This window comes from Salmo salar, chromosome ssa24, assembly GCF_905237065.1.
Source record: "Salmo salar chromosome ssa24, Ssal_v3.1, whole genome shotgun sequence".
NCBI classification, from domain to species: Eukaryota; Metazoa; Chordata; class Actinopteri; order Salmoniformes; family Salmonidae; genus Salmo; species Salmo salar.
Window position 1 is genome coordinate 21453139 of NC_059465.1, and position 16025 is coordinate 21469163.

At 41.6% G+C, this 16025-nt stretch overlaps 3 protein-coding genes across 7 annotated transcripts in view; 1 reads left to right on the forward strand and 2 right to left on the reverse strand.

Moving 5' to 3' along the window:
* LOC106585552 (protein turtle homolog A) overlaps positions 1–7663 on the forward strand; it is a 68834-nt gene extending 61171 nt beyond the window's left edge. For 2 of the 4 annotated variants that reach the window (XM_014171895.2, XM_014171896.2), the window contains exons 18-22: positions 1464–1500; positions 1779–5324; positions 5479–5648; positions 5796–5999; positions 6303–7663. In XM_014171895.2, coding sequence (XP_014027370.2) covers positions 1464–1500; positions 1779–5324; positions 5479–5648; positions 5796–5983 — 3941 coding nt within the window. In that variant the 3' untranslated portion in view covers positions 5984–5999; positions 6303–7663. Of the gene's footprint in view, positions 1–1463; positions 1501–1778; positions 5382–5478; positions 5649–5795; positions 6000–6302 lie in introns of those variants that run through there. The other 2 variants (XM_014171898.2, XR_001323973.2) reach the window with 2 other exon arrangements.
* LOC106585553 (coiled-coil domain-containing protein 74A) lies at positions 7575–9937 on the reverse strand. Of its 2 annotated transcripts, XM_014171904.2 has the most exons (8): positions 9899–9937; positions 9144–9383; positions 9007–9048; positions 8768–8864; positions 8460–8516; positions 8233–8336; positions 8094–8150; positions 7575–8008 (listed from the first exon to the last, which is right to left on the reverse strand). In XM_014171904.2, exons 4-8 carry the CDS (start codon positions 8852–8854, stop codon positions 7873–7875), a joined length of 441 nt encoding a protein of 146 aa, XP_014027379.1. In that variant the 5' UTR covers positions 8855–8864; positions 9007–9048; positions 9144–9383; positions 9899–9937; the 3' UTR covers positions 7575–7872. The 2 variants fall into 2 exon arrangements, with proteins under 2 accessions (XP_014027379.1, XP_014027375.1); XM_014171900.2 differs by lacking the exon at positions 9899–9937 and having other exon boundaries at positions 8460–8652; positions 9144–9890.
* Positions 9938–12665: 2728 nt separating this feature from the next.
* On the reverse strand, positions 12666–15900 carry LOC106585551 (transmembrane protein 127). The gene is made up of 3 exons (XM_014171894.2): positions 15105–15900; positions 14859–15023; positions 12666–14440 (listed from the first exon to the last, which is right to left on the reverse strand). Exons 1-3 carry the CDS (start codon positions 15346–15348, stop codon positions 14130–14132), a joined length of 720 nt encoding a protein of 239 aa, XP_014027369.1. The 5' UTR covers positions 15349–15900; the 3' UTR covers positions 12666–14129.
* Positions 15901–16025: the final 125 nt, after the last annotated feature.

Consider the following 16025-nt stretch of genomic DNA (forward strand, 5'->3'; position numbering starts at 1 on the left):
CGCCATGTTGGGGAGATCTAAAATCGAAAATACTATGTAAATAATCCATTACCTTTGATTCTCTTCATCAGATGTCACTTCCAGGTATCACAGGTCCATAACGAATGTAGTTTTGTTCAAAAAAGCTCATCATTTATGTCCAAAAATCTCCGTCTTGTTAGCACATGATCTAAGCCCGCCGGACTTCACTTCATGAACGAGGGGAAAAAAATATATTTACGTTCGTTCAAACATGTCAAACGTTGTATAGCATAAATCATTAGGGCCTTTTTTAACCAGAACATGAATAATATTCAAGGTGGACGAATGCATTCTCTTTTATAACGTATTGGAACGAGGGTACCCAACATGAACTCGCGCGCCAGAGTCTAATCGGCCATCACCGTTTCATGGCTCTTGTTCGGTCAGATCTCACAGTAAAAGACTCAAAACACTTTGTAAAGGCTGGTGACATCTAGTGGAAGCAATAGGAAGTGCCAAAACATTAATCAACCCCTGTGTGTTTCAATGGCATAGGCTTAAAGGTAATTCAACACATCAGGTATCCACTTCCTGTCAGAAAATGTCTCAGGGTTTTGCCTGCCAAATGAGTTCTGTTATACTCACAGACACCATTCAAACAGTTTTAGAAACTTTAGGGTGTTTTCTATCCATATATAATAAGTATATGCATATTCTAGTTACTGGGTAGGATTAGTAACCAGATTAAATCGGGTATGTTTTTTTATCCAGCCGTGAAAATACTGCCCCCTAGCCCCAACAGGTTAAAGTAATGATGGAGTGTCGTTTCTCTTTACTTATTTTAGCTGTTCTTGCCATAATATGGACTTGGCCTTTTATCAAATAGGGCTGTCGTCTGTATACCTTGTCACAACACAACTGATTGGCTCAAAACGCATTAAGGAAAGAAATTCCACAAATTAACTTTAAATAAGGCACACCTGTTAATTGAAATGTATTCCAGTTGACTACCTCATGAAGCTGGTTGAAAGAATGCAAAGGGTGTGCAAAGCTCTCATCAAGGCAAAGGGTGGCTACTTTGAAGAATCTCAAATATAACATATATTTAGATTTTTGTAACACTCTTTTGATTACTACATGATTCCATATGTGTTATTTCATAGTTTTGATGTCTTCACTATTATTCTTCAATGTGGAAAATAATAAAAATAACCCTTTTTATGAGTAGGTGTGTCCAAACTTTTGACTGGTACTGTGTATAAGTTATATTCTTCAAGAATCAATGAGTGTATATATAATTAATTTATGTCCAAAAACAGATTTGGCAACTAAAGTATTTTCAAAGCCTATTAAGCTGGATTTCCAAAGCCTTGATAACTGGACCAGCTCTCAGTAACTTTCATTAGGTTCCTTTTCATGTTATGCATGTTAATCTATTTCAGTTGACAGCATTTTTGTTTATTTTATATGTGCCATTGTTTGGCCTTTTCTCCCTCCTCCAGATCTCCCCTCTGCCTTCCAGAAGAGCCCTTCTCCAGAGTAAGTACCCATCCATACCAGCATATTTCCCTCATTGCATTGGCTGTTTTTTAACCAACCCATTTTCCATTCTTATGTGCCCTTTTTTGAGAATCATTGCATATTAATGTGTATTTATCTGCTACTCATGACAATAAGCATAGCAATTTGTAGCCACTGAATGCATCCTTACATATTGTTCTTTTAAGCTTGAGTCATTAATGTAATAATGCAATAACCTATCTTAATCTGTTCAACTGAACTCATCACTTCTCATATGACTCTTCTCTCTTCCTCAGAGCTCGCTCGCCTTCTGACAGCCCTGACAGCGTTCTGAAGATAAAGCTGTGTCCTCCTCTGTCTTTCTTCCCCAACTCCTCATCTTCCCAGTCTGACCGTTCCTCCTTTGATAAAGGCAGCCGTGGAGAGTACCAGGACCAGCGTAGTCAGCTCCTGTCCAGCTCCTCTCCCCCACCCCACTACACCATCTTTGAGAGCCACCTGGGGGGTAATGCCCCCTCCCCCTCTGCTCTGGAGTCCATCTCAAGAGGCCCAGATGGACGATTCATTGTCCAGCCCTTGCTAGAGGGATCTACTCTTTCCAACATGAAGAAAAACGTGAAAACAGTCTTCCTACAAACCCAAACCAATGGGGGAGATAGTGGCACAGGGAGCAACCAGACATCTTTCAAAGACTCTCCAAAGTCCAGCAGTTTGAGCTCTGCGAGGGGAGAGAGAAAGGACTCCTCCCTTACAGTGGAGGTTATAGACCTCAGCAAGCCCCCTGCTTCCCCGGGTAGAGTGAGGACCATGGCCAGGAACTTCTCCCGTCACGGCTGCTTCTACTCTGATGATGAGCAGGGCATCTCAGAGGCTCTGCTGGAGAGAGACAGCTTCTACTCCGACAGCAGTGAGAAGAGAGCCTGTGACTCCCTGAAAAAATACCGTGCTGGGCACCCAGAGGACATCTTCCCCAGCCTGGGCAGGAGAGCCAGACAGCTGGAGAGGGACAGGCATCACCAAGCAGGCTACCATCCCATGGGGGGAGAGAGCCAGCTGACCAATGCCAGCACACTGGTCTCACAGATTGATACAAGTGAACAAGAGCGGGATAACCTCAGTAAGTGTCTGCAGTTGGCCAAAGAGAGGGAGGAGATGGAGAGGGAGCTGGAGAACTATACCGCCAGCCAGAGGGTAAGGGAGCGGGAGAAAGAGGAAAGGCAGCCTGAAAAGGCAGAAAGCCCTAACAGGGAACTGGATAGTTCAGGGGCTGAGGATCCTATATGGAAGCCACAAGACATAACCTTACGTCCCAAAGCCCACCGGGCTTCCGGGGAGACCCATCAGCTGTCGGACTATAGGAGGGCCTGCTACTTTGGGAACACGAGCAGCCCAATGGACCGACTCCCTTCCTCCTACATCCAATGGGACATCAGCCCAGTCACCTCTATCAACAGCCTTATCCCAGTGCAGAGCCCCTTAGAGAGCACCACACCAAGGTTCCAACATCCTCACCAATGTCACATTGGGTCGGCCATGAAGGACTCACTACCTGAAGACTGCTCATGCTCCCCAGCCACTCAATGCACCACTCTATCTCTGCTCTCCCCTACATCAGAAAGCCCACCTATTGGTCGAGGAACAGCCAGAAGCAGAGCCAGGTCGAGGAATCCTGACAGAACTGTAGAAAGAGAGCAGGACACGTATCGTAGAAGCTCTATGGTTGAGGAAGGCTTGAGGGAAAATGGGCAACCGGGGGGAGGTGCCTTAAAACCAAGATCGTCCTTTGCTTATGGTACACAGCATCTGGAGCCAGCAGCTGAAAGTGTCAGATCTGTTTCAGCAGATCGAGTAAGGGCCACAAGTCCTGTTCAGCCTTACCCAGGAACTGCATCATATAGTCTGTCTGAGAAAACAGAGACAATAGATGACCTTAGGGAGAGAGTAAATCAGAGTCCGTCTAGTTATTCTACTTTGCCCTATGAGCTCCACAAAGCAGGGGCCAAAGGCAAAGTGAGAGATGATAAGATTGGAGATGACCCTCGGAGTTCACTGTTATACCCTGAGCAGGAGAGAGAGTGTGTCAGGACACGCTCCAGAAGGAGTGATAGGGCGCTTTTTAGTGACAGCCCCAGTCGCATTTCCCGCTTAACTCTTCTGGAAGAGTGTGATAGTGACCAGTCCCAGTTCTCTGTTGCCAGAGTCTCAGAGTCTTTCAAGAACAAGCAGACAAACCAGGCTCCCAAAATGTCCCCACTGCAGACAAGTGCAATTCTGGAGTATTTGAGCCTCCCAGGTTTCATTGAGATGAGTGTGGATGACTCTGGGGATGAATCTGAACTCACAGTCACTACTTGCCAAAGCGTAGAGCCACAAACAGAGACTTCTCTGGAAGGTAAGCCAGACGTGGTTCCAAAAAACTGGGCAGTTCATGTGCAGAAGAACCTTGAGACAAGTTCATGCCCAAAAAAAGTTTCTTTTTTAGAAAACAGACACTCTGTTGGTCCAGCAGGAACTTCAGAAGCAGTTGAGAAGCCAGCCTATAGATACTCTCTGCAAGTGGAAGCAAGAGATTTAAGCCACAAAGCTGAGATTCCAGACTGGTCAAAAAAACAATCACCTGGTTCAGAACTCACAGGGAGTTATCATCACAACCATGAGCAGTCACAACCACTGATTAGTCAAAAGACCACAGCCTCAGAGAGACAACTATCGAGAATGGGTTTAAGTCCAGTCCAGACGTTGGTTAGTGCAGATAAAAGCATGGCAGACGTTGTGTCAAAACACCCTGACACTTTTGCCGTTAAACCAGAGTCAGCTTCAGAACAAGCCCAAAGACTTCATTCTCAGGGCAACAGGACTAATAAAATAGCCTCTAAGATCCATCAACCCCATGCACCATTCATGAAGAAATCTCTGAGCATCGGCCCCTGCAGAACACTCTCAGGCATGGGACAGCCTCGTCCATTTCTGAAGAAGTCCATCAGCTTAGGGTCACAGAAATGGGAGCATTTTGAAAGCCCAAGGACTTATGTCTCAGAGAAATGTTACTGGGATAAGTTCCCAAACCCAGACGTCCAGGTCAAGTCCTATAGTTTAGGACGCACCCCTGCATCCTCCTTCTCCAGGCCAGGCCCCTTGTGGCAAGAAGGTGTCCCTTTTAGACGGCCGAGTGTAAGCAGCTTGGAAAGGGCTAGGTATGCTGAAAGATCCTTGGAGAGGCCTCGGTATTACAGATCCCAAGCCAGTTCTTCCTATACCTACCTCAGCTCCTCCATGTACCCACCAAGTCAACCCCCTGGCTCTGCTAGACGAGACCTATCTGATCCGCGTAGACAGGCCAGTGCTTATCCTGATGCATCCAGGTTGCCTATCACATATCAGGATGCCCTGAGGTCTGTACAGCACATATATGTCCCTATGGATTTCTCAATACCCCAGTACCCACCCAGACCAGACAAGTACCCACCCAGACCAGGCATGGGGGGGGACTACCCCAGACCGATAGAGTCCAAGAGGGGCCCACCGAGGCCCAACCTGCCCCGGATGTATAGCTGGCCCTCACCCTACCATGGTGGCCCTTTCCCACCCAGAGATGTAGACAGTCATAGACAAGCAGAGAGAGGGATGGGTAAGGGAGCGGGGGCTGAGGTGGAGATGAGAGATAACAGGGAAGGAGGGAGGGCCAGTTATGCCAGCCAGAGCAGTGGGAGAGGTAGCGTTGGCCTCCTCCGCCAGTCCCTCTCTATCACTCCCACCCTTCTCAGCTCCCCAGAGACAACCGAGGAAAGTGAGACACAGAGACATAGAGCCGAGATGGATCTACTTGAGCGGAGAAAGAAAAGGTGAAACTACCGCACCAGTCCAACATCACACAGAGATTTCTTCACAGCCCAAAAAATGTAGGATGTTGCAAATATGTCATTGATATACTGTTAAACTATTGTTATTGTCCTGTGTATGTCTGACTGACCACTTGTTTTGTGTGTCTGTCAATAGAAGGAACACATCAGTTGATGAGAGTTATGAGTGGGATTCCACTGATGTCTGTGTGGACTCGGAAGTCCTGGAGGCCATGAAGCCACAGGCAGGGGTAGGACAGGGCAGGGGGGAGGGCAGGCATGATCGACCACGTTCTGCGGCTGGCCTCCAGGACCACCACAGGAATGGTAAGAGAATAGTATGTTATTATTCACCACACTGAATGTATCATATCATGTGTGAATTCATTTGTGCCTTTTGTTGTGGTTGTGGTAATGTGAGTTGTACCCATGACTCTCCCATTCCATGCTGTTCCTCTCCCTCCCGGCCCTCAGGCCCGCCTCCCTCAGTCAGTTCACCAGTTTCCAACCCACCTCGCTGCCAATACAGTCGCTCCCTAAGTGAGGCGCGCTTCAACGCACTCCGCCTGGAGTACCAGGAGTACAGGCGCGCTCAGGAAACCTCCTGCACCAGTGATCCCTGCCTCCCCCCTGACACAGACTCCAACTCAGCGCTCCTCTAACCACCTGCCCACCTTGGTCCGTTCCTCTCTGCCTGCTACTGCTACCCTCTCACCTTCTCTTTGACCTCTCACTGCCTACCTTTGTCCCTGACAGTTTTCATCCCTCTCTGTTGTGAAATTGTACATTCACTTTTTCCTTTAATTTTAAAACGCTGTCTTTTTAAGCAATGCACAATTTCACAACAGATGGATGAAAATTGTCAGGTACAAAGACAGGCAGTACTAGCTAATGGAATGATAATCTTGCAGTATTTTGATGCATTGTTTGTCCTGGGAATGTATTTAACAGTGTGCTGTATTCTATCATTTTGTGTTTCAGATATTTCAAAGAAAGCAAGCAAATAGTTTCTCAGATGCGCAGAATACAGCACTGTGGTCCTCGATAAATGCTGGATATCTTTATTGAAGCTTCATGATACCTAATTTTTATATGTACAAAATCCATATCCTCAACAGTTCAACTGGATCTTCTGTGGACAGAACAATGTCAAAAGTATAACCAACTGACAGACCGGATATGCTGCTTGATCATATGGCGCACATCGTACACACCAATTGCCACAGATATTGATACTTGTGTATCAATATCTGAGATGCTGGATATTTATATTTCTTGTGTTTTGTGTAATCAACACAAACACTATTTTGCATTTTCCCCAAGGAAAATGGATTGTGCTTTGAGTGAGCGAGCCTTCATCTTTGTATTGCATTGTTACAGTGGGTAGCTCATCATTACCTGGGTAGAAAACCTTTTTTTTTTTATTAATTACAATCTTGTCACAGGTGAATCTCCCTCATTTATGTGTTTGTAATCATCCTCAGTTTTCTCGGCAGAGTATTTCAGACTAACAGGAAAGTGTTGAGTGATTGCGTGTAAGAGTTAACAGTGTAAATGTGTTCATGTACTGTAGCCCTAGACAATTAAACCTTATATATTTGGTACCATTAAAAACTCAACATCCTAATCCTCTATCATATGAAAAAGAATTCATGCTGACATTTCTTGACATAAATTTAAAAATATCTTATGTTGTTCATGACAGGGAAAGGTTGTGTATCATCTTTGCTTTACCTTTGTCAAAAATAAGGTAGTTCACCGTTCACAAATATGGTTAAACATATTCCCAAATTAAGCATATATTAAATTATTGGAGATCAAGTATAACAATATGGTTTGAGATTAAGTACTGTATATATTTTAATCATCTACACTTTTATTTTTTATCTTTTGTACTACAAGCATAATTAGCATTATTGTATATTTATTAACATGGGTTTTGATATGCAACAATGTTTACATGCAAATTCACATCATTGATGTGAAAACCACACTGTGAATATACTCAATTAAGATTAATTATATGTTGGAATAAGAAGTCTCCATTTATTGTTGTACATTTTATGCACAAAATTGTGTCCTGACTTCTGTTATGTAATGACAAAACTGTACTTTATACTGGAACTGTTTTACAGTAACCAAAAAAGGAAAATAAAAAAGGAATCGAAGCCTGTACTATACTTAAGGAGCGGCTGTAAATCTGTACATTTGGAGCACATCTGCATTTTTGAAAAACATTTTTTTGTTTTTTTCCCAACTGGGTTTAAATATCTGCACATTTGGTTGTTCTTATTGTCATTTTTATATGTTTGTATTGAATAAATGGTTTTATTCTGAATGCACCAGAATGTAACATTATTATTTCACATTGAAGTATTGAACAGGGTCCTGAACTATCCAGTTTACACTCATGTTCATTTTATTGGTCACAGTTAGTGAGATGGAACTCAAGAGTGTATCATTCTCAGACTTTACACCTTTACTTTATTCACAGACAACACACTCGGTTCAAAACTGAGGGATGCATAATTTGTGATGATAATGCTGTGTCCTACTGCACCACTCTTCTCAGACGGGATCTCAGCACAGCTTGTGCCTTCTTCTGCCTCTCTGCTATTCTGGAGTTTAGGCTCTGTTTGATGGCTGGCAAGATTACTCTTTCTCTCATGCCAATCGGGGCTGGGGGCCTTCAGAAGGCAAAAATAATATGCTTATTTTAAGTAATAGCATGGAGCACATTCAATAACACTATAAATAGCATGACTGACTTACAGTTTTTTTGGCAGCGACTTGAGAGGTAGTTTTGGAAACATTCCAATGTCTTTGTCTCTGAAATAAATAATTCAATATGAAAACTATTTTAGGGATGAGTTTTTCAAAACATTTTGATAAATTGTGTAGGCTATTTCACCTGTCTGCATCAGAGAGGTAGGCCTTGGTCAGTGTGTAAGCCTCCTGGGACATTTTCTTGTTGTTGACTATTATGTCTTTGAGGATGGCCTTCACACGTAGCAGCTGAAACACAAGTTGAGAGAAGAGAGTTTTAACATTCTAAGATTAAACGTGACATGGTGTTCTTACATTCTGACATGGAATGAGAGCAGAACATGATACAGTAGGGTCCTCTCTGTAGCCTACCTCCTGGGACTGCAAGTTGTTGTTTTTACAGAGCTGTCTGATGATGACCTCACACTCCTGTAGGGTGGGGGCACAGGGGGAGTGAGATGGACCACCATCAATCCGCAGGGGAAGCAAGGATGTGATCAACCCCTTTTTTGATTTTGCATTTAAATCTGATCTTAAAAGATTAGATGTGCTTGCTGTATCCACTCTGCATGCGAGTGTGCAGGAAAATAAAGAAAATGTTCAATCAACACTTCCACCAAAGTGTTTTATTATTAATGATATGTAAGAAAGATATTATAGGTGTTAAGTGTGATGATTACCTTAGATTTGCTGATGGAGATGGCAGACCATGCAGAGGATGGCTGGTCTGCTCTATGTAGCTGGGCTGTTGTGTTTGAGATCTGCATCTTGGAGATACTAAACCACAAGGGGAAAAGGGTGGGGTGTATAATAATACATTTCAATAGGGAGGGACACTTACAATTTGTTCCCTAATAGCATGATGGTGTGGGAGGAAAAGAACTACAGAAGAAAATATCAGGCATAGGCCTACTCATACCTTCAGATTGTTGTGGCTCCATTATCAACTGATAGTGCAGTTCTGCAAATTGAATAAATCAATTATTAGGGGTGTTACAACACTATTTAATAATACAGTAGCATACTAGGATACTCATGATGCATTTAACTTTATACCTTTATTTTCACGTTTTAATTCTTCGATTTCCTCATGCAGTTTCCTCAGTGTTTCTCTGTGCTGTTTTTGTAGGAATAAAACATCCTTCTTCAATGATGCAACTCGTCTAATGTCAAAATCCATGGCGCATCGAAAAGTTAAACTTTCTGAGTCCATCATTTGTGGAGGATTGGGTGGCCAGTCACGGGGTAATTTTCGGGGACATCCGACATGGGACCAGTGGGGCAGGTTCCGGACTGCTATTTTTTGACACGATAGTAGAAAATACAACACGCCTGACTATTAGCTAACGTACCACTTGACACTACATATGAATCTGGCTATCAATGCTTGCCATTTTAAAATGGTAAAATCAGTGCTTGACTTGGGCAGGAGCTCACCGGAATGTAGTGAACTACCGGTACCTAAACTGGTCTACTGCATGAGTTAGTGCACTTCTTATAGAATATTAGCTTAAAAGTATTGCAGAGTTCGTTCACCTAAATATAAAAGTACCCGCCCAAATTAAACAAGTACAAGCACCTATTTCGGTCCAAGCCCACCACTGGGTAAAATTAGGCTGCATATCTCTTAGCAGCATGGTAGCCTAGGTTTATAGCACCAAGAGCCACACATGGCAGAGGACCACGATCATGAAAAAATACGTTACTTTTTAGATAGGCCAATAGGTCCTGATTAGGCTGTTCATGCTGACATTTCTCTTATCATTAACATTTCAGCTTCAAAAGACTGGACTCTGCACTGCTCGACTTACTTCCTGACGTCTCAATTTTGCCTCCCTTCAACAAAACAGTTGTTACCATAGCAACCGACAGTCAGCATAGATCCTGTTAAATTACTAGAGTGGTTATGTCATAATCCCTCAAAGTTCTAGAATGGAGTTAAAATGACAGTCATATTGTTAATGAGAACTCCAAACCAGTCTAATTGGAATAAATGGCAGTAGAGGCATAACCTTGATTTTATTTATGCACGAACATAAAAGTAAGTCATGATATCAGAAATGGTGTAATATAATTATTGTCAACCCAAAATATTGTCATTTAATTATAAATACAGTTTAAATGGGTTTATACACATTTTCTGTATAAATCTCCTATAAAATATTTGTAAACAGACCATAAATGTCTGCATTTTTGTTTTCTTGGAAAACTGTGTACGCTATTATATGATACAATGGGTGCGTTCGTAAATTCGCTCTGACTCTCTTCTGAGTGTTCCAGAGCGCAGAATAACGATTCATTTACGAACGCTTAACACCCGTTGAATTTGGCCAGTGTCAGTAAACATCGGCAAAAAAAGCTTCATTAAATTGTTGCCAGCAGCACAGTAACAGTCACCAACGCTCTGGATACCATGAAAACAGCCTAACCAGCTCTGCTAGGGCAAGTAAAATGGTTAGAGTGAGGTGTTCTCTCATTTATGTCTAGAAGTAGCTAACAAGCTAGCTAGCTTTAGCCAGTTAGCTTGGGTGCTTGACTGCAGTTGTGAGGTCAGAACGCTCGGATCAACCCTACTCCTCGGCCAGAGCTTCCAGGTTGCGCTCTAAACACTCCGAGAGCAAAACGCTCCGAGAGTGAAATACTCTGAATTTACAAACGGACAATCTGACAACGCTCTCAATTTACGAACGCCCAGAGCGCACTCTGAGTGCTCCAGAGTAAATTTACGAACGCACCAAATATCAGTACTTGTTGCATCTACAACTTGTCCAAGTCCTATCAACTGATTTCAGCCAGTCTATTGCTGTGACCTCATTGTTTGAATGGAATGCTGGCATATTGGCAGTTAATGTGAAAAAATGTATCGAATCATTCGTCTAAAACTGTCTGGATAGCTAGCTAACAAACATACAGTGCAGATACATTCTTCAAATTCATTATTTTACACAATATCTTATCACAGCACAGACAAACCATGGTTGATCAACTCCCTGACCTTTATCCCATCATAAGGTTCATGTCCATTCTAGTATTCTAATTCCTAATTATATTGTAGACCACACATGGCTCAAGACATCCACACATGATTGCATAAATATTGTGTGCAGCCTACATTTCAATAGCAGTGGAGGCTGCTAAGGGGAGAATGGCTCATAATAATGGCTGGAATGGAGTAAATGGAATGGTATCAAAAACACGGTTTTCATACCATTCCATTCACTCCATTCCATACATTCTACTCCATCCCAGCTATTATTATGAGCCATTCTCCCCTCAGCAGCCTCCACTGTACTAGTTTATTTCCAAAACACGATATAGACCAATTTTTCACTTGTTTTTTTCATCAGAAATAAATGCTTATGGGTAGCTAGCTACCTTTATGTGTCTGTAAAATATTACTCTTCTCAGATTTTAAATTCATAGATTTTAGACATTATTGGGCAGTGGTAAACTACATGTAGTTCAACTAGTAATTTAATTACATTTTGCAGTAGCTTGGTGGTAGTTGGAACTAGATTCAAATTTTGGTAGTGTTTTCAGTAGTTAATTAGGCTACTTTTTTTTGCCATGTAGAGGTATAGCCAACTATTGGAACTACACACTACCCTTTTTTGCCCTCCCAAAATATAGGTGCACTGTAGGTAAGAATTTCCTTTCTTCAGACCTGCCTAATTCTCACGTGAAACACTTTTTGTGAGCTTAATTCTCACTTTGTGTTTAAAGCTGCAATATGTAACTTTTTTTGCGACCCGAGCAAATTCACTTTGAAATGTGAGTTGTAGATATCACTCTCATTGAAAGCAAGTCTAAGAAGCGTTAGATCTGTTCTATGTGCGCTATTTCAACACTACACTATGCTTGTTTTGTAACAAAAACTGAAATTAGGCAAACTATTTGAATTTTAGCAACCAGGAAATGGCATAGCAATTTCTGCATATTGCATCTTTAACAGGCAAAATCACATTTTGTTAACATCGGACTACAGAGTGATCAGTTCTTGCAATTTGTACTCTATGACATTTCAGATATAGATACATTTTTTACCAAATAACTATTGCTTAAGAGTAGCTTTAGTGTAGCTTAACTTCTTCCTGTATGAAGTAGTTTCCCCAACACTGATTTTAGATGTGTATTAAAAATTGGTTTTGTCACAAAACACTATAGCTTAGATCCATTGTTTAGCTGGAATGGAATGTTCTTATCTTGTATATTTTACATACAGATCTCATATTACTGTATTATTCAATTGCATAGTTCTTTATTAAAACATTTGACTGTAAAACCTTGCAGCGCTTCTTTCCTTCTCTGAGAGTGAGGCGGACATATATCATTTTGCCAAAAAATATGATTGTCTCTCTGAAATGAAACCATTTACTGATATGTATTTGTTTGAAAACTGTCATTTAACAATTCCATGCCATGATTATATGGGGGAAAATATACACCACTCTCTTTCATAAGTTCTTTAAACCAAAAAAATGCTAATTTGCCAACATTTCTGAAACTGCATATATAGCGTTTAGGAATGAATCTCTTCATTTCTAGTTCTAAGATTGAATGCAATTAGTTAAAACAAAATTTGACATTTAATTTTATTTAGAATACGACCAGCTTTATGTATAAACTGTCCACAATATTTTACTTAACATTTCTACACACTTATGAAAGTAAAGCAGAAAGGCTAAAATAAAAGAAACAATATCAAAATAAACAAAAGAGCAACAAATCACTTGTACAACTAGATTATTAATCACATGAAAAAAAAAGGCTGAATCCTAACACAAGTTGAGATTACTTGTGTGAAGTATTCCATCCCAAAAGATTTCAATAAGATTCTCACAATCCTGAGGATCAGGGGGAAGAACTCATGCACAGACAACACACATAACTCAAGTTAAGTAATCACAAAGTACAAATAAAAGTTGTCATTCAGTTGGATACATTTGAGTGAAATGATTTAATTTATGAAATGACCAATGCATTGTGGACAGAGGATGAGTCTACATCTACAATGGCATGCTACCCTTTTTGCCAATTGTTAAAAAGAGAAAATAATGTTCCTCTATTTGTCCAACATAAGAAAAATGTGAATAACGTACATTGCAAAACCATGAGAAACTTCACATTTCTCATGGCTTTCCATGAATTACTTTCATAACAATTTGGGCCTCAATCACTGGCCATGTTTATGTAAAATAACTTTTTTTTTTACTACTACTGTGACGAACCAATCTTACTTAATATGGAAAACCTATTGACTTCCAAGTTCAGAACTGCACAACTGTTAAGACTAAATAAAATGCAAAACAGTGCCTTGCATTCACATAAAAAAAGTTACCACACCAGGGACAGACAGTTAATAAATAATGGTCCATTTCAATTGAGAAATAAATGTCTATAATTCAGTGTATGTTTAACCTTGGTGCCTTTCAGGTTTAACTGATAAAATGTCCAATTGTAATCACATGGCAGGCAAGTCACCAAGTTCACTCAAATGATCGATGTTCAGCGATCATTTAACACTTCAAACCAATGCCCAATACTACTGCCACACTGTGGAAAGCCCAAACTTCCGAACTTGACCTTTGTCGAGCCATGACTTAAAACACTGTCATACACTAAGTTGAGTCTCACGCCATATCTGATCATTCAATAAACCAGTTGTAGACCCAAACCGTACAACAGTTCTTAAAATAACGACCCATATATTACCAGTTTCTCTTGCTTTACATGTAAGGGTCAAGTCCTTAATGCCATATACATGCAAATTCCTAAAAGCGTAGCTTCAGTGGTGAAAATACGAATCAAGTATTGAATCTCTGCCACCGTAAAAGGAAGCTTTCATGCACTCAAGCACCCACAATCAAGAAATAAGTGTGTCCATTTATGTTGATGTTGATTATAGAAAGCAGAGTATTTGCAGAGAATATCCATTAGGTACAGTTTTTGGATCACATATCTGTAGGTGTTTGAGACAAGGCCAATAGACATGCTCATAGAGAAGCAAGGATGTAAGAGAAAGAAGTGGCCGGGCTGGCTACATTAAGGCGTGTATGCAGGAGGCGGCTGGAACTGGTTGGCAATGTCATAATCGGCAGGATATGTTTCACTGCTCTCCTCCATCTCTGAGAGAAGCTCTAGAGCCTGCTCCTCCTCCTCTGTGGGGTAGTGGCGCAGCAGGTTGGCAGCTGTGGCCAGAATGGAGGCTCCGCCAGCCCCCGCCACCAGGTAGAAGCTAATGGCAAACGTGACGTAGATGAGTGATCCGTGGTACTTCTTGTGCTGCTGCTGTAGCGACAAGATGAGCTCTGAGGCCCAGTAGCAGAACCCGATTACTGTGGCACACTGCAGCACTAAAACCATAAAAAGAAAGAGCAGGCAGGGGGAAAAAAGGAAAGGGATTATTTGATTTCCATTGTTTCTACTAGGGCCAGTATTGTGATACTCATTAGTATTGTGGCAAGGAAACAAAACAATTTATTTTTTAACTTATTTAGCAAAACAGCCCAAATGTTGGAAACAAACATCAATATGTCATCCAGAGTCACACATATTTATTTTCCAAGCTATAGCACACAATATTTACATACAGCAGGTTTTTAAAGGACCAAAGAGTTTGGTCTGCTTTGTGTTTTCATTTTTTTCCATGAGAAAAATATTGCCATACTGGTATCGTACCAGCCCTAGTTTATACTTTGCCTTGAAATCGTTGTCACACTTTAGCTGAATAGCTCATTTTCTCTCTTGTCCAGGGCCCAAACCCATTCATACCTGTGAGAATGTGGGCAAATGCATATCTGCGGGTGATCTTGAGGGCAGGGTGCTTGGGCCCAAAGACATCCAAAAGGAAAGCTATCAGGCTGCATAGGATGCCCAGGAAGCAGAAGGCAGCAATGACCCTTAGCAGCAAGATGGTCTGGGAGTTCACACAATAATCTGAAGAAGAAGTTGGTGATAGTTAACACAAACCACAGGTAGTATGTGCTTTGAGCCACTGTTGGCAAAATCATTACTTACCCTCCAGGAGTTTTGGGTCAATGTATCCCAGGACATCAGCCACTCCAAGCTCCTGCTTGGGACACGTCCCTCCATGAACTCGGACCCAAGCTGGTTCGGCCAAGGCCGTACATAGAGCCGTGATGGACAGTGCTCCGGGGAGGGCAGATGCCAAGCTTCGCTCTGGCTGCTTGGGCAATGCGGTACCCCCTCTCCTTCGCCGGCTTCCGGGGACAGTGGTACCCGGCGGTGCATACATTGTCATCCAATTCCCACTTGGTCGTCAACCAGGAGTCAGTGCCTGATTTATAGCTATGCTAAGTCAGTCTTCAAATGACAGACAGCTTTTGTTTTGACAAAGCGCCCTTCTGTCTGTGAAATGATCAGCCAACTTAACTAAAACCGATAACGTTAGTGTAGGTCAACTGGTAACAATGTGTCAAATAAATAGGTTAAAGTATTTTCACAATGCGTAATCTCTTAGCTAAATTACTCAACAACAAAACAAATTGACCAATAATTTTCAGTCTAGCTAGCTACAAAGCGCAGACCTCGACGTAGGCCTGTTAGCAGCAGAAGCTAGCTAGCAGTCTAAAATCCTAGTTGATTTACTTCAAAAAAATAGTAACGTGAACTGACACCCATAATATATCAAATCTGAAGACATGATACTCACAATCTGTTCAAGCAATCTAAAACGCCCAAAGGAGGACTTATACTAACGATATTACGCAAAAAACAAAAGGCAGCCAAGTAGCTAGCTATCTTCCTGTAAAATTGTTTCCTTGTTCATAATCACTTCTTCTTTTTAGATTTAACGTTACACCAAGTACATTTGTTGCTATTACCACCACCTACTGAGATATTATGCAGCTACACTTTAGCCATTTGGTACAACGTGTCCAAAAACATGCAATGATCGTCATGTACTGATGGCGGCGG

Bases quoted from the DNA above. Each gene is read 5' to 3' on its own strand.
- LOC106585553 (XM_014171900.2), bottom strand. From the start codon at position 9,303: ATGATGGACTCAGAAAGTTTAACTTTTCGATGCGCCATGGATTTTGAC. The intron at 8,337-8,459 runs GTAGGCTACAGA...CTTGTGTTTCAG, and splicing joins ACAACTTGCAGTCCCAGGAG to CTGCTACGTGTGAAGGCCAT. The intron at 8,009-8,093 runs GTAAGTCAGTCA...TGCCTTCTGAAG, and splicing joins AAGTCGCTGCCAAAAAAACT to GCCCCCAGCCCCGATTGGCA.
- LOC106585551 (XM_014171894.2), bottom strand. From the start codon at position 15,348: ATGACAATGTATGCACCGCCGGGTACCACTGTCCCCGGAAGCCGGCGA. The intron at 15,024-15,104 runs GTAAGTAATGAT...CTTCTTCTTCAG, and splicing joins TGACCCAAAACTCCTGGAGG to ATTATTGTGTGAACTCCCAG. The intron at 14,441-14,858 runs GTATGAATGGGT...TTATGGTTTTAG, and splicing joins ATTTGCCCACATTCTCACAG to TGCTGCAGTGTGCCACAGTA.